This window comes from Ictalurus punctatus, chromosome 22 (assembly GCF_001660625.3).
Source record: "Ictalurus punctatus breed USDA103 chromosome 22, Coco_2.0, whole genome shotgun sequence".
In the NCBI taxonomy this organism is placed as follows: Eukaryota; Metazoa; Chordata; class Actinopteri; order Siluriformes; family Ictaluridae; genus Ictalurus; species Ictalurus punctatus.
The window spans coordinates 3,679,817-3,704,031 of record NC_030437.2 but is presented as its reverse complement, the minus strand read 5'-3'; the positions used below and the strand labels follow the sequence as shown (position 1 = coordinate 3,704,031).

The 24,215-nt window shown below is 40.6% G+C and overlaps 1 protein-coding gene across 1 annotated transcript in view; it reads left to right on the top strand.

Annotated features, from left to right (window-relative positions):
- Positions 1–24,215, top strand: part of trpm3 (transient receptor potential cation channel, subfamily M, member 3) — a 178,663-nt gene that overhangs the window by 137,926 nt on the left and 16,522 nt on the right. Inside the window, exons 11-18 of the mRNA XM_053674280.1 lie at positions 836–970; positions 1,188–1,238; positions 8,461–8,601; positions 12,223–12,252; positions 13,130–13,422; positions 14,238–14,466; positions 16,967–17,170; positions 20,531–20,671. Coding sequence (XP_053530255.1) covers positions 836–970; positions 1,188–1,238; positions 8,461–8,601; positions 12,223–12,252; positions 13,130–13,422; positions 14,238–14,466; positions 16,967–17,170; positions 20,531–20,671 — 1,224 coding nt within the window. The remainder of the gene's footprint in view (positions 1–835; positions 971–1,187; positions 1,239–8,460; positions 8,602–12,222; positions 12,253–13,129; positions 13,423–14,237; positions 14,467–16,966; positions 17,171–20,530; positions 20,672–24,215) is intronic.

Sequence of the window (24,215 nt, the reverse complement as noted above, 5' to 3'; positions counted from 1 at the left end):
TGTGTTATACAATATTACTATATTTTCACTGGTTATTAGTACATGGAGGTTTATTTTTAAGGAAATATAATTCATGAGCATTCCTAAAATATTGCTAAAACCATGTTTTAACCAAATGAGTTCAGAATAATTGTGTCCTTAAGAACAAAACGAACATTTATACCACAGTGCTTTTGAATTCTTGATTCTGATTGGTTAAAAGGTGTTGATTAATTGTATAATAAGTATAACAATTTTTAATAATGCAAAAAAGAATGACTGGACTGGTATAGTAACTGCTGTTGTATCCCATCCACCTCAAGGTTCGATGCTTTGTGTGAGCTGAGATGCTTTTCTGCTCACCCCTGTTGTAAAGAGTGATAATTTGAGTTACTATACCAGTCGTTACTATACCAGTCCGATCATTCTCCTCTGATCTCTCTCATCAACAAGGTATTTCAGCTTGCAGACCCTCCGCACACAGGATGTTCTTTGTTTAGCCAAACCATTCTATGTAAGCTCTTGAGACTGCTGTGTGAAAATCCCATGAGATCAGCAGTTTCTGAAATACTCAAACCAGCCCATCTGACACTAGCAACCATGCCATGGTTAAAGTCACAGAGATCACACTTTTTTCATATTGATGTTTGATGTGAACATTAACTGAAGCTCTTGACCTGTATCTGCAATCTGACACATGATTGGCTGATTAGATAATGGCATGAATGTACAGGTGTTCCTAATAAAGTGGACGGCGAGTGTAATGTTAACTATGTTTTAGTGTCTGTTCTCAGAGAGGTCTGACACACACACACACCTGGGCAGTGTGTGATGCAGAATGTGTGTTGTGTTCCAGGTGGGCTCTCTTGAGCAGGCCATGCTGGATGCCTTGGTGCTGGACCGTGTGGACTTTGTGAAGCTGCTGATTGAGAATGGCGTGAGCATGCATCGGTTCCTCACGCTCTCGCGGCTAGAGGAGCTCTACAACACGGTAATATACTCTTGTATACTACTCTTGTAAATAGAGCTGACATGTCCTTATTCACTAACTGACTCAGTTGGCTCAAAGCTATATTGTTACATTTTCTCCTGAGACGATATAATGTCGGATTGTTTAGAGTTTAAGGAAAGGTCCGTTGGTGATACGGTGCGTTCAACCTCTTTGGAATAATTGCTAATGCAATGTGTGTTTGTTTTGCCTGCAACAGAGGCATGGACCATCCAACACACTCTATCATCTTGTACGAGATGTTAAAAAGGTAAGACTCCTCAACGCATGCTTTTGTGTGTGTGTGTGTTAAAATGAGAAATTGTGAGAATGCTTGTGTGTGCCAGAGTGTGTGTGTGTGTGTGTGTGTGTGTGTGCAGGTGGTAGAATAGCACAGAGCAAAGATTAGATTTTATTGTGACTTTAGCACAGTAGCTGGCTTGCCAAGTTTACGTCTCAGTGTTGCCTAGGTAGACACCTTGTCTCTCTCTCTGTAAGTTATATCTACCTTTCAGTTGATTTTTTAATTATTATTTTTTATCTGTGAGATTCAGGTTAGTTACTTATATCTACCTTTTGGCTTCCCCAAGCTGGATAAAGTGGCTTTTTTTTGTTGGTTTTTTTTTTTTGTCCTAGAGTATCTTGTTGTCTTTGGTGGCTAATGTGATAATCTGTGTGGGAATCTACATGTCATTTGTTGTAAGACATGAAAAGGCAGGACAAAGCCTAGTCCACACTAACACGAGTAAATTTGCAAACATCTTTTGTTGTCCATTTAACGAATGAAATTGAGCGAATATGAGGACAAATACATAGCTTTTCAAAAATGGTGGCATGAGTGTTATGTAATCTTTATAATTCAATGTCAGACTGCTTTGTATAATATTCAATAGGGGTATAATGCAATGCAGAGGCATTATGTATCTGTAGTCTTATCTGTTCCCATTCCAAGTATTTGTATCTGTATCTTTATTTGGATTTAAACCAGAAGCTTTTTTTTTTCTTCCCAATGAAATATAAACCCTACCATTACACCCCAGAACAATTGGACTCCAAAGGTGGAATTGGCAGCACTGTCAGCATGGTGTGTGAATTCTGGCTTTGACAGCCTCAGCTCATCTCTCCAGTACATAATTGGTCTCAACTAGAGATGTGTGCTGTTTTATTCATCCTGCTAACACAGTTATTATTTTTTGTTAATACTAGCCTGCAATATATTCTAACAAATTTTGCTGGTTCTATTTCCTAAAATAGAAACAAACTAGTACATTCATTTAAACCAGACAGTTACTTAGGAGGAATGAATGAACCTTGGAAATGCATTGCCCAGCCTTGCCTTTGTTTGTCTTGCGAGCTTCATATCTAAATAAAAAGCTCCCACAGCATTTTTGTTGTGTCTTGCAGGATCTCAGTTAGATGAACACCTCTAGTCTTAACCTGGAAAGCTTTCTTTCTACTGGTATCCATTAAGAAAGCATTATCAGTTCTTTCCGAGTAATGTATTCGATTACATCCCTAGTATAGATAACGATACCTAAGTGTTTATTTTTATTTTCAATGTTAAAATTTACTTAAAGGTCATGGGTCAGACACCCACATTCACATGGTAGTGCGGGCTAGGTCTAAGGATGACACTGTAGCAGTAAAATTGTCTACGACTGACAGAGGAAAAGGCTCTTGGAGCTGATGATGAGTCCAAAACATGCACTGAAGCAGAACCTTGATCATCAAAGCTTTTGAGAAAGCAGAGACTATGCTATGAGTATGAGTATGTTGATACATTCAGGCTCGAGACTGTAGGGGCATTTACATACAGTATATTCCTGTGCCATCTGATGGTATGGCCAAGCCTACAGAGGAAACACACCAAAAATCACACAGCATAGTAGATTTCATAGCAGACTCTCCTCATGCTCTAGCTGAGCATGCAGAGGTCTACAAATTATTCCATGGTTTCAGTAGAAGTTGCCTACTCACAAACTCTGCCAGGGAGCCATGAGATTAAGCAGTCCTTCCAGGATTTTGTGATCACAGAAATTAAGGCAAAATCAAGGAAACTCCGCAATATTTGAAGGAGCCAATTTTGAAATATTTTTCAAAATTACTACAGATTTGGGCCAAGACACGCCATATGACATTATCACAATGCACATTCAGCCAAAGCCCTCTTAAATTCATGTGCGTCGAATATGAGTACAGCTAAAAGGTGTCATTTACCAACAAACATCACTGTAAAAGACCGTGCAAAACAATTTCATGCAATTTCACCAATTCAGGTAGTTCTCTTTCAAAAGGAACTCCATGTTGTGTTAGCTGAACACTGTGGATAGCGCCCTTGTGCGTGACCGGTATCTGAAACTTGTGTAACATCATGCCTATTTATAGACCTGCCATGATCAGGTGACATGGCAGTTAAGCACATCGTGTGATATATAAAAGACACCTGTGAACCGCGCCATCATCCTTATTATCTTCAGCGAGACTGCATGTCAGTCGTTTGTGTAATGCTCGCAAAAAGACTGTTCATTTCCGAAAAAAAGAAAAAAAATCTCTTTTCTTTTCTGTCCCTTTGAAAAAAGGGAGAAAAGTATCTGGAAGAGGAGCTGGAGACGAGCGCTGCTCTATCTCTTGCTCTGTCTTCCGGGTCCAGCTCTCTGCTGGATCTTGGAGCCTCCTTCCGCTATGGAAAGCCAAAAACCCTCCCCCCAAAAAAACACCCAAACACACACACAAATAAAAAAATAATAATTCCTCTCTAATGTGCCAAAAACTAAGAGCAGCATATAAAGAGCTGCTTGAAGTGATTACTAAGGCTGGATGACGCTATTTAGCTATGCTGAAGGTGGAGGAGGTGCTGTCGAGCTACCTCTCTTTGACGGCAGGTAATTTAGGGTGGAAGCTTTACCATCCAAGCCATGTAAGGCCACCGTGGCGTTGGTGGGCAAGGCCTATGCAGTAGTAGTCTTGCTTGTGGGTCACTGCAGACAATGGAAGTGTTGTAGGCCTACCAAGTAGACCTGCTGAGTGAGCCAGTTTCTTCCCTGTTGTGTTGAATTCACCCGAGCATCCACGAGTGGAGCCCGGGCCAGCGCTAGTGCAAGGGAGGCACAGAAGGCGAGTATGGCAGCCCACCAACCCCCATAAACAGTCAGGGTAACTGGGCAGCCACAGTCGAGGCCTGATACTAGGCCTGATCTGAGAATTGTCATAAAGGCCAAGCAGACAAAGGAGGAGCAGTCCTGAGGGGCCGTGGAGGGATGTATCAGGGGACATGAGGTTGTTAGTGCAGTTAGCCCCCAGTACTATTGTAGGGCCTCCCCTAGCCAAGGCTGTCCCAAGTTTTCAGTATTCTCTGTTCAGCGAGCTGTCACAGGGCAACGGAAATCTGATGCTTTTCCTCCAATAGAATGTGTAAAGGTTAACATCACTTAAAGGCCATCTGGCAACGTGGTAACTACTGCCAAATGTGTCTCCATAGGTTCTGTCTACCATAGAAAAGGGTTACCGAGTCCAGTTCAGAGCTCGACCCCCCGGTTCAGAGGTGTGCTCATTAGCCGACATTAGCGCAGGGAGTAAGATCCCTCTTGGACAAAGGGGCCATAGAACATGTACCCCGTTCCCTGAGGGAGGGAGGTTTTTACAGCCGTTATTTCCTAGTCCGCAAAAAAAGAGAGGAGTATCTTCAGACATACAGGTTTCAGGATACTGATGCCCAAACTTATCGTTCCACGGATTCAGTTTCAATGGATCTAAAAGGCGCATATTTCTACAGAGAAATATTGCCCAGGCACAGGAATTTTCTGAGGTTTGTGTTTCCAGCAACGCATACCAATATCAGCTTCTTCCCTTCGGGCTAGCTTTATCCCCTCACACCTTCACAAAGTGCATGAATGTCATTCTGGCTCCATTTTGACTCCAGGGCATACGTGTACTAAACTATATGGATGACTGGTTAATTCTAGCACAATCTAGGAGAACTGGCAGTTCAACAGATGTTGCCCCACATGAAGAGCTTAGGGCTCAGGTTGAACCTCAGAAAAGTATGCTTTCTCCAGTGCAGTGGACAACTTTTTTAGGGGTTATAAGGATTCTACAATGATGAGGGCGTTTCTATCCCCAACATATATAGGGTCAATCCTACCAACATTAAGCAAGATAAAGCTGGATCTTGGCACCCCCTTCAGTCTCTACGAGACACTGTTGGAGTTTATGGCAGCTGCAGCAGCCAAAGTCATACCACTGGACCTATTGCGCAGGAGACCATTTCAGTGGTGGCTGAAAGTGGGGGTTTCGTCCGAGGACAAACCTCTGAGAGTAGTCAGTGTCACGCTGCAATGTCTACGTGCTCTGAGAATTTGGAAGTGTCCAAAGTGAAGTGTTCTAGCCCTGGGTCACACTCTTATCACAAGACAGTAATGACAGACTCCTCCCTCACGGGCTGGTTCTGCTGTCCAACTCATGGTCTCTGGAGCGGCCCTCATCTGGAGTGGCATATAAATTGGCTAGAAATGCGGACCACATTTCTATCACTGAAATTCTTTTTTCATCAATTGAAAGGTCACCATGTGTTGACAGACAACACAGTGGTGGTCTCATATATTGACCACCAGTGAGGATTATGTTTGCATCCCCTGTTCAGGTAGGTGCAACTAATTCTTCTCTGGACAAAGGGAAAGTTTTTGTCAGTGAGTTCAATGTACAGTCTGGGCAACTGGGATGTGGGAGCAGACATCTTGTTGAGGCAGGGTCTGAGGCCTAGGGATTGGTGGCTCCTTCCACAAGTGGTGGAGTCCATATGGCTGAGGTTTGGCCAAGCAGAAGCGGACGTGTTCACTTCCGAGGAGACAACACACTGCTCGTCGTGGTTCGCCCTCACTCCTCCTGCACCATTAGGGCTGGATGCCACGGTGCACACGTGGCCAAGGTCACATCTATATGCTTTTCCCTGAACGCTCTGCTCCCACAAGTTCTAGCGAGAGTTCGCCAAGACTGTCTACGTCTGCTGCTAGTAGCACCTTATTGGCCAGCTCAAATATGGTTCTCAGACACTATATCCCTGCTAGATGGCACTCCTTCTGAGATTCCCATCTGCAGGGATCTACTGTCTCAAGCCGAAGGGCTGATTTATCACTCTCGGATGGAACTATGGAAACTGTGGGTCTGGCCCCTGAGAGGCACCAACTCATAGATTCTGGTCTCACAACTGAGGTTGTAGAGACCATGTAGAATGCTAGTACGCCATCCATGACAAAATTGTATGTGCTCAAGTGGCAACATTTTGCCTCGTGGTGTGTGGAATGTTAGCTAGACCCAGCGAACTGCACAATAGCTACAATCCTGGAGTTCTTACAGTACAAGGAAATTTCTCAGTAGGGTTGGCTCCTTCTACAATCCAAGCCCCTATTGATGGAGCCTCTGTGGGGCAACATCCTCTAACTTCGAGGGTTATGCATGGTGTCAGGTGACTGAGGCACATCTGCAGACCACGCATACCTTCCTGGGAACTTTCTTTGGTCCTGGAAGGTCTGTCAGGTGCCATATTTGAGCCCTTGATGTCAGCCTCTGAGAGGCTTCTGACCCTAAAGGTAGCTCTTCTGCTGGCCCTGACATCTCTCAAGCGAGAAGGAGAGCTACAAGCTCTCTGTTATCCTTTCCTGCCTTGACTTTATCCCTGGATGAGCCAAGGCTTCCCTATATCCTAGGCCAGATTATATTCCTAAAGTGCCTACATATGCTGCCCAGCCGATAATGTTGCAGGCTTTCTGCCCTCCTCCGTTCCTCATACCAGAATAAGAGAAATTGCACCGACTGTGTCCAGTAAGGGCTCTCCGCTCTGGCCAGTGGTGTAAGTCAGAGCAGCTGCTGGTCGGCTTGTGCAGTGACAGTAGAGGTGACGCTGTGTTGAAGCAGCACATCTCTAATTTGATAGTGGAAGCAATCTCTATCACAAATGAGGTCTCGCTATGCCTCTGGGCATAAGGGGTCATTGCACTAGGAGGGATCACCTCCTCAAAGGCTTTGTCCAAAGGGGTATCCTTACAGGATGTGTGTGCTGTGGTGATGTACACTGCACACATTCATTTGATTTTACAGCCTGGTATGATGGCATGATGTTACACAAATTTCAGATACCGGTCACGCAGGAGGACGCTTCCCACAGCGTTCAGCTAATGCAACGTCTTGTTCCCTTCTCAGGGAACAGGGTTACATGCATAACCTAGACATTAACCTGCAAAAGAACAGAAAAACTCTGCAAATTGCAACGCAAATTTTGAAAAAAAGCCACAAGATAATCAAGAATTTTTGGCCAAAACAGGTCAACAAAAAAAACTTCTATGGAATCTCGTATAGACTGTTAAATTAAGGGAAATTTTGTTGGTTGGTTTTTCTAACTGTATACTCAAAACAAAGTAAGTACTAGAGACAGAATCTCCAACAAACCCCCAGAAATTCCCCTCCTAAATGCCAGAGCAGGGCAACAGAAATGTGAGCTGATGAGCATTGAATAATCAATGTTCTAGCCTCCCCATGACTTTCTTAAATTCTGCACTACTGTGATCAAACTCCAACCAATGATGCTTAGCCAGTAACTCTAGCAGTAGTCTAGTCACTAGGATCTAAATGCAGAGTCTGTTTAGTAGGACACAGTAATTTTGGATATGCTGTAAATAAACAGGCTAATGTAACATAATGAGATGAGACAGATGCAAACAATAACCAGAAGGTGTGTTTAGGGCACAGCTGGAGAAGGTAGTGGAAACTATCATGAGGTAAACAGGAAGCCCGGAGTGACATTTTGATTGGATGAAGATGTCTTTAATATTACCCCAACTGATGGTCCAATTGCTAGCATAACTCACGTCGGTCATAGATCTTAAGGTCAAACAGGCCAGCTACCTGTTCTTCCTTCCTTTATTGCCATGTCTTGTTGGAATAATGTCTCATTTAGAACTATGAGAATAAAAAGCCAGATGTTTTATAGTTACTTAAAGCATGCAGCAATGTGATCTAAGATTGGTGTTAGTGTGAAAACGTCAGTGAGCTGCTAGCAGACACCACAGAGCTTTGTGCTTTTAGTGTGTCAGTGTGGTTTGTCCTTAAACGAGGTCTTTGTATTGTAGCTCAGTGTGTATTCGCAGGGTGTTTTTGTCTTTTGTGTATTTTAGCTGAGTATTGTTGTATTATTGGCATACCAATGTTTTAGTGTGTTTTCCTTTCCGAATCCCACCCGTGAAATCCTGTCTCACTTACCTTGTGTGTTCTTTCCAAGCAAGAATATCGAGGGTTCAGTTGGATCTACCTCAAGGTGAATCCGCCAGTCAATTCTCTTCATAGTCCTTTTAGCGTTACGTCAGTGTCTGTGTATGTTTGTATGTGAGAATGTATGTGAGTAGCGTGAATGTGCAAATTCGGTCTGGCATTTCCTACTTTTTAGCCAGCATTTGTCGGGAGTGTGCACAAGTAACACTATAACTACTGTCTTTCCTCTCCAGGGCAACCTGCCACCTGACTACCGAATCAGCCTGATTGACATTGGATTAGTCATTGAATACCTAATGGGAGGAGCCTATCGTTGCAACTACACACGGAAAAGATTCCGAACGCTGTACCACAACTTGTTCGGGCCTAAGAGGGTAGGTGACTTAATTAGCACACAAATCTGCCCTTTCAGGATGTCACACCCATTTGTAGCTGGGAGTCAAGAAGCCAAACATTTGCCATGCTCTTTGGGTGTTTCATGTCAATCACAGTGACAATAGTCAATCATGGCCATCTCTGAGCTCATGGGATCTGGAAAAGGAGAGATAGCGCTTTCCTCCGTGTATGTTATGCTGCCCTATAACACAGCGTGGGGAGCAGTTGCTGCAAAAAGATGCAGTTGGCTGGCTTCATGTGTCTCAGAGGAAGCATGTGTTAGCCTTTACCCTCCCCAGCTGGTAGCTGTTATATTATAGGGGAGAGCTGGCTGGTGGTTGGAAATTGACAGGTGAACAAAAGCCAATCCATATACAGGCATGTTTTGGGGGAAGGGCGACAAAACTGGAAGACGGTTCCCAAATTACCCTTTGAAATGGTCCCAAACCTGTACAGTACTTAGTTTATGAAATTCCTTCCAAACTTGGCAGTATACCCATCATAGCCAAGTAACCACTGAAACTTGCCTCAAAAAAGCTAACATTTTAAAAATTCTACAAAGTAAACAGCATATCCCTGTAAGAGTATATTATATACTACAACATTTTTTCCAGTTGCTCCAAAAAATGATCAGACTGAGACAATGAGCTAATATTGATCAGTTATAAAGTGATGGAGTATATAGAGAATTATTTACTCTGTTGAACAGCAATAGATCTAAGGGAAAAAAGGAGATTTGTAAAAATGACATGCCTCTCCCAAGGCAGTAGGTGTATTTTATCTCATGTTTGTACTGACTGAAACAGGCGCATATATTAAATACAGTGCTGTGAAGTTTGATCTGTTCTGTTTTTGTGTATATCCTATACTAAATAGTTGTAGATATTCAAATAAAATACAACACAAAACAAAGGCAAACTGAGTAAACACACAACAGCTTTTTTTTTTTTTTATTGAAGCAAAAAAAGTTATCCAACACCCATCACCCATGTGAAAAACTAATTGCCCCTTTAACTTAAAACTTAAAAGGTTGTGCCACCTTTAGCAGCAATAACTGCAACGAAACGCTTCCGATAACTGGGGATCAGTCTTTCACCGCACTGTAGTGGAATTTTGGCCCACCTTCATTGCAGAAATACGCATTTAAGGTCCTGCCACAGCATCTCAGTTGGCTCATGTCAGGACTTTGTCTACACCACTCCAAAACTTTAATTGTGCTTCTTTTATTTGAGCCATTCAGTGGAGGGCTTACTATGTTTTTCCTATACTGTGGATCATTGTCTTGCTGCAGTTGCGCTTGAGGTTCTTACGGACTATAGACCGGCCAATCTCCTTTAGGATTTTCTGATAGAGAGCAGAATAAATGTTTCCCTCAATTATTGCAAGTTGCCCAGGCCCTGAAGCAGTAAAGCATCCCCACACCATCACACTTCCACCACCATGCGAACAGGTATGATGTTCTTTTTGTGGAATTCTGTGTTTGGTTTACGCCAAATGTAACGGGACCCCGTCTTCCAAACAGTTCCACTTTCTCATCAGTCCACAGAACATTCTCCCAAAAGGTTTGAGAATCATAAAGGTGTGTTTTGACAAGATTCAGATGAGTCTTAATGTTCTTCTGGGTTAGCAGTGGTTTTCGCCTCACCACTCTTCCATGGATGCCATTTTTGCCCAGAGTCTTTCTGATAGTGGAGTCATGAACAGTGACCTTTATTGATACAAGAGAGGCCTGTAGGTCCTTTGATGCTGACCTTGGCTCTTTTGTGACTTTCTGGATGAGTAGTTGCTGTGCTCTTGGAGGAATTTTGGAAGGTCAGACACTTCTGGGAAGGTTCACTACCGAGCTGAGTTTTTCCATTTGGAGATAACGGCTTTCGCTGTCTTTCTTTGGAGTCCCAGAGCCTTAGAAATAGATTTGTAACCCTTCCCAGACTGATGTATTTCAATCAGCTTATTCCTCATCATTTCTGGAATTTCTTTCAACTTTGGCACAGTGTGTTACTGGGTAAGAGCTTTTAACAAAAGTAATCAGGCCTGGTTGTGTCTCGTCCAGCTGAACCCCATTATGAATGCAATTCCATAGATTTGGGGAATTAGTATCTACAGGGCAAATACATTTTCACACAGGCCCAGTTAGTACTGGATACACTTTTTACTTCAATAAATAACATTATCATTTAAAAACTGTATATTTTGTTTACTCAAGTTTCTTTTGTTCTATCTTAGATTTTGTTTTCTTTTCTGAAACGACTTAATATGAGTTATACACAAAAACAGAAGAAATCAAGAAATGTCAACAAATGCAAGGGGTTATAAATCTATTTCAAAAACTCTGAACCACTGGGATTAAAATACATGAGATTCACATGAAAAAGATAAAACACCTCACTGAATAATAGCCACAAATGTATGTTTTATCTGCTTGTACAGCAGAGTGTGTGTAGATGCACTCTGCACTGGGATCAGATAAGAATTAGGATCAGAATGAGAACACTTTGTCCTAGCTGTGCCAATCTAGCATAAACATATACTCATGCTGTGCAGAAGGTAAAGCCTAAAATAGATCGTAAGGAGTAGTAGTGGACCAGGATACAGTAGCTGCTCCAGATTTCCAGCTCATCGGATCATTATGCATAAATCACCTGTTTAACAGGTACACCTAATTTCAGGCCTCATACACCTCCAAAAAGAAAATTGCTGCCCTTCTGCCGTTTGCTAAAGATCATTTGGACAAGTCAGAAGACTAATGGAAAATGTTTTGTGGATAGATGAGACCAAAATAGAACTTTTTGGTTTAAATGAAAAGCATTAAGTTTGGAAAAAGGAAAACACTGCATTCCAGCATAAGAACCTTATTCCATCTGTGAAACATGGTGGTGGTAGGATCATGGTTCGGGGCTGTTTTGCTGCACCTGGGCAGGACGACTTGCCATCATTGATGGAACAATGAATTCTGAATTATACCATCGAATTCTAAAGGAAAATATCAGGACATCTGTCCGTGAACTGAATCTCAAGAGGAAGTCGGTCATGCAGCAAGACAACGACCCTAAGTCGTTCAACTAAAGAACGGTTAAAGAAGAATAAAGTTAATGTTTTGGAAAGGCCAAGTCAAAGTCCTGACCTTAATCCAATAGAAATGTTGTGGAAGGACCTGAAGTTAGGAAACCCACCAACATCCCAGAGATGAAGCTGTTCTGTACTGAGGAGCAGGCTAAAATTCCTCTAAGCCGATGTGCAGGATTGATCAATAGTTATCGGAAACATTTAGTTGCAATTCAAAACATTCAGTCCGTAGCTGCAAAAGGGAGTCACACCAGATACTGAATGGTTCACATACTTTTACCACTCACATATATGTAATATTAGATTATTTTCTTCAAGAAATAAATGGCCAAGTATAATATTTTTTGTCTCGTTTGTTTAATTTGGCTCTCTTTATCCACTGTGAAAATCGGATCATGTTTTAGATCATGTTTATGCAGAAATGTAGAAAATTCTAAAGGGTTCACAAAACTTCAAGCGCCACTGTACATGTCAGGGTTGTAATATGTAAATGTGCAGAAAAGCCGTTCTTTCATGCTGACCTTAATGCCAAATTTTGTTGCCATTATTTACAGCCAAAAGCCCTGAAGCTGCTTGGAATGGAGGTGAGTGTGTGATTTATAATGAGCCACCTCTGATGATTGCCTGGCGCTAAGACATTTAATGATATTTCCAAAAGACCAACCCAAACAATGGCAATGTGTTTGTCACCATTTCTTTCAAAACAGTGGGCTGTATGCAGAGTTTGCAAATTAATTCCAAAAGTTACACCAATATTTACACAGCGAAAGTTACATGTATTCAGAAATGGGTTGCACACCTGGATAAGAAGATTTTCTGGATGCACCATTCAGATTGCTTAAATTACCTGCATGTAGTTCATGCCTCCTAAGTTGACAGATATTTCTGAGTAGAAGCGTCCGAGATTGGGTTTTTCAATAGCATCTAGTCCACTGTCTTTAAAGACAGCCTGCAAAAAATGATGAAAATGAAAAATAAAAAGACTAATACTATAGAATAATAATATATGAATTAGAAGAATAAGAAAAGTTAAATATTAATCTAATTGAATTCTAGTGTACTGCTAGTATATTGCTGTACGAATAGTCCTACTTATAATTATCAAATTAATCACCACAAATTTGGTTTATTATGGCTAACAATTACCAATAATTAACAACTCACTATGTACAAAACAGTCATTAATTATTTGTGTAATTACTGTATATGTTTAGGTGTAATATTATTGTATACTTATTTTTAGATATGTGCAAGTACATACGTTTGTCATTTATGTTGTATTTGTGGACAGGGTAAATGACATTTTCATCCCAGTTCTGTTTCACTGTGTAACTGATTTTGTAACTGATTACTCATCAGCACTTCTTCACTGATTAGTCTAAACATGATTTGTATTCTAGTGTGACCTTTGAATTCCAAGGTATTGAAAACAATACTGTCTAAAATTCCTTGCCGAGACAGGATGACATGCCAATCCGACGAGGGCGGCAGAAGACAACGAGGAAAAAAGAGGAGGAGGTGGACATTGATCTGGACGACCCTGAAATCAACCACTTCCCTTTCCCCTTCCATGAGCTGATGGTGTGGGCAGTGCTGATGAAGAGGCAGAAGATGGCACTGTTCTTCTGGCAGCATGGCGAGGAAGCCATGGCCAAAGCGTTGGTGGCATGCAAGCTGTGCAAGGCCATGGCTCATGAAGCCTCGGAGAATGACATGGTGGACGACATCTCTCAGGAGCTCAACCATAACTCCAGGTGCCAGAGTTGATTTGCATAAGCAGGCCAGTTGGCCTGTTGGTTTTTTGTCCCTTTTCCAGACGGTGGTCAGCTTTATGTGTCACTAACATAACTTTGCAATCCTTTCCTTGCCAAGAGTTATTCTTTGGGTCCCCGTCTTTTAGCAAATCTTTATTACTTAATAACACTCATATTGTCCACTCATAACACCAACCTCTTCACAAATCATCCTCCCCAAATATCTTCTTGGTAACACCGAGTATTAAGCTAATCTCTCTGTAAAACTGGGCTTATTTTTTCTGCCCCCTCGCTGTATAACTTTGTTTTATTTCTGAATAATACTGCCCAACATTTGGTAACACCCTTATCCATTAACATAAACCCACATTATTAACATAAACCTAATCTTTTGGTAACCCAAACATGGGTAACACCAAATGAGTTATTGTATTCAGTACACCCCCCCACCCCCACCCCCCAATTTCCTCATATTATTCAGATATCCTGTTTGACAGATATTTTTTTTGCCACTAAATTGTGCCCTCCTTTATTATGTCCACGTTTCCAGTGTAACGCTCTGCCAATGCATGTATTTTTAAAGACCATTATTAAAGAACATATTTCTGCATGCAAATATCCATATGTGTATATCACGTTCTGTTTGTCCTGTAGCGTATCTGACGGTGTCTAACTCTGTAACATGTCCATTTCTAATCAATTTCTCATCTAATTTACACCTTGGTCTTGGTGTTTGGATGTGTCTGTGCAGACATGCATTTGTCTGTCACCTTGTCTCTCATCCACCTTTCTTCTATGATGTCAATCTCTCTCAGGGAGTTTGGGCAGCTGGCGGTGGAGCTCCTGGACCAGTCCTACAAGCAGGATGAGCAGATGGCCATGAAGCTGCTTACCTATGAGCTGAAGAACTGGAGCAACGCCACCTGTTTGCAGCTGGCTGTGGCCGCCAAGCATCGTGACTTCATCGCCCACACCTGCAGCCAGATGTTGCTCACTGACATGTGGATGGGGCGGCTTCGCATGCGTAAAAACTCTGGCCTCAAGGTTCCAGTTTAAGTCTTTATAAAAATGTTCAGAGAAGTATTAAGAGGTCATAAATAATAAAAAAAAGACATCATTACAAGAGTAATGGCTGACTTATCACTGTAAGTGTTGAAAACTGTGTGGTTTTTGACAAATTTATAAAAATGCAAAATCCTCTTAAACAGATTTTAGTAGGGGATGTTTTTATTATTACAGTAACTCTGAGAAAATCAACTTCCATTAAAAGAGGTACAAATATCTACATTTAGCTGTAGCAATTACAATTACAATGGCGATATGGGAGACACCTGAAAACAATTTTTTTCTATTTTCCCAGTTAAAATAGGCAATTTGCTACCGATAGCAAACATTGAACCAATAGAACATAAGAGGACAGGGCTATAGTTTCTCATCAATAAAAGTTTGGGGTTGAGTGTGTTGCTTATCTTTTATACTGTTAGCATGGAGCTGTCTTGCCAGATATATGCTAGGTTTTTTTTTCATTCATTTACTCACCTTCAATAACTGCTTTACCCTGGTCAGGGTCTCAGTGCCAAATCCTGGAAATGCTGGGCACAAGCTATGAAAATTCACCGCAGATAGGATGCCAGTCCATTGCACGGCACCGTACAAACACACATATTCACACCTAGAGTTTAGAGTAGCCAATTTAGCGTAGCCAGTGCATCTACCTCTGCCAGTGCACCATGTTTTTGGACAGTGGGTAGAAACCAGAGGAAATCCACCCAGCAATTCCACACAGCCAGTAACCCAAACTTAAGATTGAACCCAGGACCCACTGCACCACCCTGTGCTAGGGCTTGTTAATTACTGTTATTCTCTGCCTGCTAAGATTTTCATGTTAGTAATGTTGGACCTTGGATGTCTTTTTGACCATCAGCCGTACAGTACTAGGAACGAGCGTCCCTCAAACATTCTGTGAAAAGTTAATAGTTCTTGCTTCCTAAAAAGGTTGACCTTTTATGACAGCAAGGCCCTCTGTTGTAGGGTTATGCATAAAATTATTAGTAGTTCCACCTCAGGGACAAAACAAATAACCCTTATATGGTGCAAGATGAAACATTTTTTCCCCAAAGGGTTTCTTTTCTCTTCTATTGATAACCCATTGGTACTCATCAAAGTCTTTTCTGTTGTCTTGGCATTTCATACTGATAAACTGTTTGTTTCATTCTCAAGAAAGAGAACACTAGCAGTGTCAGATAAGCAGAAAACAGACACGGCATGGCTCGAATCTTTTAAACATACAGTTGCGGTCGGAAGTTTACATACCATACACTCATCATGGACATGAACGTCATGGCAATATTGGGCTTCAATAAGTTCTCTGAGCTTATCTTTTTCTGGGGAAGAATTATTGTACAACATACATCTTTAACATATATTTTTTTTAAACCAAGAATTTGGTTCACAAGTTTTAATACATTTGGGGTTTACTGTAATCAACACATTTTAGAACCCGTCTAAAGTTTGCGGCTGACCATATGAACAAAGAAAAAGCCTTCTGGAGGAAAGTTTTATGGTCAGATGAGACAAAGATTCAGTTGTTTGGCCACAATGACCAGAGGTATGCTTGGATGAGTAAAGAACACTGTACCAACTGTTAAGCATGGTGGTGGAAGCACAACGCTCTGGGGCTGTTTTGCTGCCAGTGGAACAGTGGAAGTGCATGGAATAATGAAGAAGGGCTAACTTAGAATTATTCAGCATAATCTCAAACCATCAGCCAGAAAGTTGAACAGAAGTTTTCCAACAGGACAATGACCCCAAACACACATCAAAGCTGGTTGTGGAATGGATAAAGCATGCTAACATTAAGCTTGTGGAATCTCAACCCTATCAAAAATTTGTGGACTGTGCTTAAAAGTCGAGTCAGGGCCAGGAAACCAACAAATGTCATTCAACTTTACCAATTCTGCAAGAAGAGTCGTCAAATATCCAACCAGAATTCTGCCAGAAGCTGGTGTTTGGCTACCAAAAGCGTCTGCTCAAGGTGAAACTTGCTAAGGGACATTCAACTAAATATCGGGTGTGCTGTATGTATATTTTTGACCTTGTATGTATAATTTTGACCTTGTGTCGACTACAGAAAATTAAAACATGTGAACCAAATTCTTGTTTTTGTTTTTTATTAAAGATGTATGTTGTGCAATCATTCTGCCCCAGAAAAAGCATCACAGTTCAAAGAAATGATTGAAAGCCCAATTTTGCCATGACATTCATGTTCATGACGAGTGCATGTAAACTTCCGACGACAACCGTATATTTGTCAGATGCTGAAGCACATGACTTAAAGAGTCATCTGTTTTTTCATTGCACAGCAAAGCCCTTACACAGGGGAGTGCCATAAAATGTGCAGTGTTTATGCCTGAGTTTATTACCTTGCCAAAACAGTTTGTGAGCTTCAACAGTTTGTGGGATTAAGGATTCCTTGTAAATGTATCACATGCTCAGGATGCACAGATGGCTTAACGCATATGGGTGTGTGTTTTCACTTTGTCAGGTGATTCTGGGCCTACTGCTGCCTCCTTCCATCCTGAGTCTGGAGTTTAAGAACAAGGATGAGATGTCATACATGCCTCAGGAGCAGGAGGCCTACCTGCAGGAGAAGGATTCAGATGAGGCTGACAAGCCAGCCAAGGACAAGGACGACGAGGACATGGAGTTCACCGTAAGAGCATACTGTGAGGCGCAGTACAACTCCGTGGTGAGAGCACCCACCTTAGCTCCGTTCTTTAGCCTGTAGACTAGCGCACACACACTCAACATGCTGCTGCTGAAGAAGTCCTGCCCCCACAATTTGGCCTTCAATTCTTTGCTATTTTTCCAACCCATGGCTCCTGCCCTTAAAGAATACTTTATGTCCCAACCCTTTCTTTCCCCACTGCTTCTCCCCTTTTCCTCATTGTCCTAGCAAAGATGTGTGGTCGTGGAGTTGTAGCGTGTCTCTGTGTGTCTATTTGTCTATCTTCTTGTCTCTTGGAGTGTCTGTCTTCGTCTTCTCTTTGTCTCTTCCTTTTAGCGACGGTCTCGTCTGAAGTACGGTACTGTGACAGATCGCTGCCTGTTCCTTTCTCATTAACACAGTCCTGTCATTTCTGCGCATGCTATGCGAATGAGCTCTTTAGTGCATTCTGTTTGGTGCCTGCATACCCAAAAACCCTTTCGTGCAAGCTTCTGTATAAAAAGCACTTCTTTCCACTTCATTCACACAAAAAAAAGCTATCATCTGATCTCTTTCTTGTCATGATTGCATTCAAGGAACAAGTCATCCCAAATGACCCATACGAAATGAAGTGCAGACACAGTATATGACAGTCTTTTGAATCAGTAGTATCTAGCTCCAGCTGATGATATGAAGCCCCAGGTTAGGTGGAAGAAACCTCTGCTTAGACAAAAGTAAACTGTTCCTTTATCATTAAAGTGTGGAATCATGCAAGTCAAATTACCATGGTAACACTAATCTTAACACACCACCTATGAAATGGCAGATAATACATGAAACAAACGTTCATGTAACATTAAAGTTACTTCAAACAATACTTTAGCTGGTTAACTAACTCTGGCTAGCTAACATTAATCAAAAGATCAATTTAATGTAATGAGTAGTTCATTCGCTGTGTAGCGTCTCCATTCTTCAGTGATCAAACTTCAACTTTCTTGGCCTGGTAGGCATGGCTGTAGCTAGATGTAACTCAAAGGACTTTTTTGCACTGTTGTATATTTGTATCACTGTGACACTGTTAAACTTCATATTTCCACTTGCTACTATGAATCTATCACAGGTTATGGCAACAATTGTATTGCAAATTAAATTTTCTACTGATGCCACTGAAAAATGTCAAGTTGAAATGCCTAGATGATTTAAAAGTATATATATATATATATATATATATATATATATATATATATATATATATATATGATTTAAAAGTATATATATATATATATATATATATATATATATATATATATATATATATATATATATATATATATACTTTTTCCTCCCCAGTGTTTGGATATAAGAAATCGTGGAAAGCCTGGGAGAGATATAAAGTGCTACATTTAATAAATAGCTTACAGCGCCCTCCACTAATATTGACACACTTGATAAATATGAGAAAAGAAGGCTGTGAAAAATTGTGTTTATTGTTTATACTTTTGATCCTTTGTTAAAAAAAAATCCACAAAAATACTCTGGACTCATGGATATCAAACTATTGCAAACAAAACACAGGTTTATATATATATATATATATATATATATATATATATATATATATATATATATATATATATATATATATATATACATAAAGTATTTGTTAAATATAGGTGTGCAACAATTACAGGCACTCTTTTAGTCAATGCTTTGTGCTATTTCCCTTTGCCAAGATAACAGCTCTGAGTCTTCTCCTATAATATCTGATGAGGTTGGAGAATACATGGCAAGGGATCTGAGACCGTTCTTCCATACAGAATCTCTCCAGATCTTTCACATTTTGAGGTCCATGCTGGTGGACTCTCCTCTTCAGTTCACCCCACAGGTTTTCTAAACCATTTTTGTGTTGATTTTGATGATGTTTTGGATCATTGTCCTGCTGGAAGATCCAACAAAGGCTCATTTGAATCTTTCTGGCAGAGGCAGTCAGGTTTTCATTTAATATCTGTAGATATTTGATTGTCCACGATGGCATGTATCCTAACAAAATGTCCAGGTCCTCTGGCAGAAAAACAGCCCCCAAACATTAAAGATCCACCTCCATATTTGACCGAGGCCATGAGGTACTTTTCCATACGGCTATTTCTCTGTGTGCGCCAAAACCACCTCTGGTGTTTATTACCAAAAAGCTCTATTTTGTTTTCATCTGACCATAGACCCTGATCCCATTTGAAGTTCCAGTAGTGTCGGCACACTGAAGACGCTCGAGTTTGTTTTTGGATGAGAGTAGAGGCTTTTTTCTTGAAACCCTTCCAAACAGCTTGTGGTGATGTCGGTGACTTCAGATTGTAGTTTTGGAGACTTTCTGACCCCAAGACACAACTAACTTCTGCAGTTCTCCAGCTGTGATCCTTGGAGATGTTTTATCCACTCGAACCATCCTCTTCACAGTGCGTTGAGACGATATAGACACACGTCCAATTCCAGGTTGATTCTTAACATTTCCAGTTGACTGGAACTTCTTAATTATTGCCCTGATGGTGGAAATGGGCATTTTCAATGCTTGTGCTATTTTCTTATAGACACACCCCATTGTGTGAAGCTCAACAACATTTTACCGCACATCACAGCTATATTCCTCGCTCTTACCCATTGTTATGAATGACTAAGGGAAGTTGGCCTATGTGTTACCTCATATTTATACCCCTGTGAAACAGGAAGTCATGGTTGAACAATTTCCTGTTCCTAGTCACCCAGGTGTACTTTTTTTAAAAAATATCAATGGGAATATACTTCAAATATATTTTTCTCATATGAATTCATGGGTGGGGGGCAATAATTGTGGTACACTTATATTTAACAATGATATTTTGGGGGCTAAACCTGTGTTTTGTTTGCAATTGTTTGATATCAATGAGAGCAGAGTATTTTTGTGAATTTTTTGAACAAAAAAACACAAAAGGTGAAACAATAAAGGCAAATTTTCACAGCCTTCTTTGCTCATATTTACCAAGGGTGCCAGTATTAGTGGAAGGCGCTGTAGCTGATGGGTTCAATAATTAAATAGTTAAAGGGTTGCAATACAATTGAGACATGTCAAAGAGTGTGCCATGTTCTCCATCCCTGTAAGTCCTCACTCTTGGCTTAACAGTGTGTTTCTCTGGCACATGGAAATTGCATTATTTTATTCAATTTCAAGTTCTACCCTCTCTCTTCCATTTTTGCTACCATTTTACAGCAGTATCACCAAGCACATTTGCCACCTGCCTGAGTGCTCAGAATTGATTGGCAGTTTTTCTTCTGCCTCACACGATTCTGAGTGATAAGAACTTTTCTTCTTTACCTGCAATATATAAAACACATCCTCTTTCTTGCCTTGCTGTTTCTTTTCTCATGTTTCAGGCTATGCTGGGGAATGTGAGCTCAGAAGTGTCTCGGAAAAAGGAAGTGGAGGAGGCCCAGAATCGCCATCGCCTAATTCCATTGGGCCGCAAGATCTACGAGTTTTACAACGCCCCCATTGTCAAATTCTGGTTCCATACGGTGAGAGATATATTTCTACAGTTTTGAGAAGCTGACATTTTCATTGTATACTTGTCACGCCTAATGAAGGTTAGGACGGATGCAAATGCAGATAAGAGTTTACTGAGAGAAAGACAGGCAGACAAATCCAAAACATGAGACAATAGTGAGGTCAAGGAACAGGCAAAGGGTCAGGCAACTGGCAAACAGGCATAAACTGGGCAAGGCAAGAATCGAGAACAAGAAACAAGAACAAGATCAAGGAACATGAAACAAAACGAGGTCCAGGGTATAATCGCTTGGTATGGTGATAACACTAATACTTCGCAAAGTGCAAAGAGACACAAGGGGTTTAAATGGCAAACGTAATCTGGGGTGAAACACAAGACAGCTGAGAACAATGATGACACAACTACAGGAAACAGCCAATGACAATACAGGGGCGGAGACAGGACAAAAACCCTAACAAAAGCATGTGTAGAAATTACACAAAGTCACTGTCACTGAAGACCCAAAAGCGTGTGCATCGGCTCATGCTTCGGGTCTCCGAGCACGCTGCATGCTATAGCGCTAGCTCGAGGGGAAATCGTGACAATACTGTTACAGGCCAGGGTTCTGAAGAGTCACAACACTGGCTTCTTCAGTGTTATTCCTGTGTATCTTTGTTTCTAAGACAATACATATTCAGTGACCTGATCACAGAAAGTTAGTGATTAAATTAAGCTTCACGCAACAATGATCTGTGCTTATTCATCGTACTTCTTGGGTACTAGGAGGCATTAAAGAAAGAAAACTCGCCAACTGAGTTATTTGCTACTAAAAATATAGATGCAGATACTTTTTAAATGAGGGGTTGTCATGGTAATTACATTGTTGTTGTTTTTCCAGATTTACTGTGTTGAGAAAAAGGAGAGAAGCAATAACCTCTCTGAGATGATCTGTCCGAAAAGCAAAAACAGTACTTACAGCAGCATGAAAATATCAGTATTTAATGTTTAATATGCCCCTGTTAGTTACCTTCAAGTAACAAACTGTTTGCAAGTATATTACTATCATGTAATGCGATTATAGACCGATTCAAGTGCAGTTAAGAGCTTTTATTAAGAGAGACAGGCAGACAAATCCAAATCCTAAAGCACAAACGCAGTCAAAAACAGGCAAATGGATGGGAAACGGCAAACAGGATGAACTAGGCTTAGACAGGAATCGATAAACAAGTACGAGAACAGGATCAAAACCATGAAACAAAAAACGAGGATCAAAAGGCTTGTACAGTACAGCTTCTCAATACTTTGTGTCGAACAAACACACACAAGGGGTTTAAATAATAAACGCAATCAAGGGGATAACACCAAACAGCTGAAACACTAGGGAAATAACCAATAACATAAGAGGGGCGGAGACAAGAAATAAACCATAACAAAAGCACACGTGTCGAAAATAAACAAAGTCACTGACAACTTGGAAGCACGAGGGGAAATCCGTGACAATTACATTTAACATCCTTTATTCTTTCCCTTTGTAGTTCTTTTTCTATTTTAGTTCATTCATCTCTGTTTCCATAATTGCGTAGTTATTTATATGTTTCCATATATAGATTAGCTAAAAGCACGTGCTTTGTCCTTTAGGAGTTATGGCAGTAATCAGATTACAGGCAGGACAGATCACAGGTCTGAATGAGTGCACTGTCACTTCCAAAGCTACGTTTGCTTATTTATGAGATACTATGGATTGACTAAACACCTGAGAAGAACGTACTATGTAAAAAAAAATATACATTGCGCAGCTAGCTGACCCAAGTAGGAAGAAGATTTTTCTCCCAATTAACAGGCATGTAATTAAATCTCTATTTGTATAATTATCTACTTGTCTACATGATATGTAATTTTTAAAATGCTCAATCTACATGCACAGTAGCATTAGACAAAATAAGGTTGGACGAGAGAGTGCTTCTGTAATTAGTTGTTTTTTTTGCTCCGATTATTTGAAAGTTTATAGGATCTACAACTTTAATTAGACAGCAGTGCTCCCTTGGCATACGTTTATCTGTCACAATCAAACTAATACATTGTTTACATCCACTGTTTAAATGGTGTAGATAAAAAAGTGGTCTGCACTGACACACGTCCAATTTCCAGTTGACTGGAGCTTCTTAATTATTGCCCCTGATGGTGGAAATGGGTATTTTCAATGCTTGTGCTATTTTCTTATAGACACACCCCATTGTGTGAAGCTCAACAACCTTTTGCCGCACATCACAGCTATATTCCTCGCCCTTACCAATTGATGATGAATGACTAAGGCCTATATGTTACCTCATATTTATACCCCTGTGAAACAGGAAGTCATGGTTGAACAATTTCCTGTTCCTAGTCACCCAGGTGAATTTTTTTTTAAATATCAATGGGAATATACTTCAAATATATTTTTCTCATATGAATTCATACGTGTGCCAATAATTGTTCCACACTTATATTTAACAAAGTTTTTTTTTTTTTTTTTTTTTTTTTGGATAAACCTTTGTTGTGTTTGCAAATTGTTTCATATCCATCCAGCAGAGATTTTTTTTTGTGATTTTCATTAGCAAAATATCAAAAGATTAAACAATAAAGACAAATTTTCACACCCTTGTTTGCTCACATTTACCTTGTATTTACCAAGGGTGCCAATATTAGTGGAGGGCACTGTGTGTGTGTGTGTGTGTGTGTGTGTGTGTGTGTGTGTGTGTGTATATATATATATATATATACACACACACAGACATACAGTGCTTTCTGAAACTAATTTGTTTCAAAAATTAAAATAAAGTCTACGATAAAAGAAAAGGCAGCCTGAGTAAACACAAAATACAGTTTTTTAAATGATTATATTTATTGAAGCAAAAAAGTTGTCCCATACCAGCTGGGCCTGTGTGAAAATGTATTTGCCCCCCGTAGTTACTAATTCCCTAAATCTATGAAACTGCTTTCATAATGAGGTTCAACTGGACTAGATGCAGTCAGGCCTGATTACTGCAAACCCTGTTCAATCACATCAACACTTAAATAGAACTTTTTCAACAGCATGAAGTTGGTTAAAAGCTCTTACCCAGTAACACACTATGACAAATCTGACAAAGAAGGTGATTGAAATACATCAGTCTGGGAAGGGTTACAAATCTATTTCTAAGGCTCTGGGACGCCAAAGAACCACAGCGAGAGCCGTTATCTCCACATGCAAAAACTCAGCACAGTAGTGACCCTTCCCAGAAGTGGCTGATCTTCCAAAATTCCTCCAAGAGCACAGTAACGACTCATCCAGGAAGTCACAAAAGAGCCAAGGACAACATAAAAGGACCTATAGGCCTCTCTTGCATCAATAAAGGTCACTGTTCATGACTCCACTATCAGAAAGTCACTGGGCAAAAATGGCATCCATGGAAGAGTGGTGAGGCGAAAACCACTGCTAACCCAGAAGAACATTAAGACTCATCTGAATCTTGTCAAAACACACCTTTATGATTCTCAAACCTTTTGGGGCAATGTTCTGTGGACTGATGAGAAAGTGGAACTGTTTGGAAGACAGG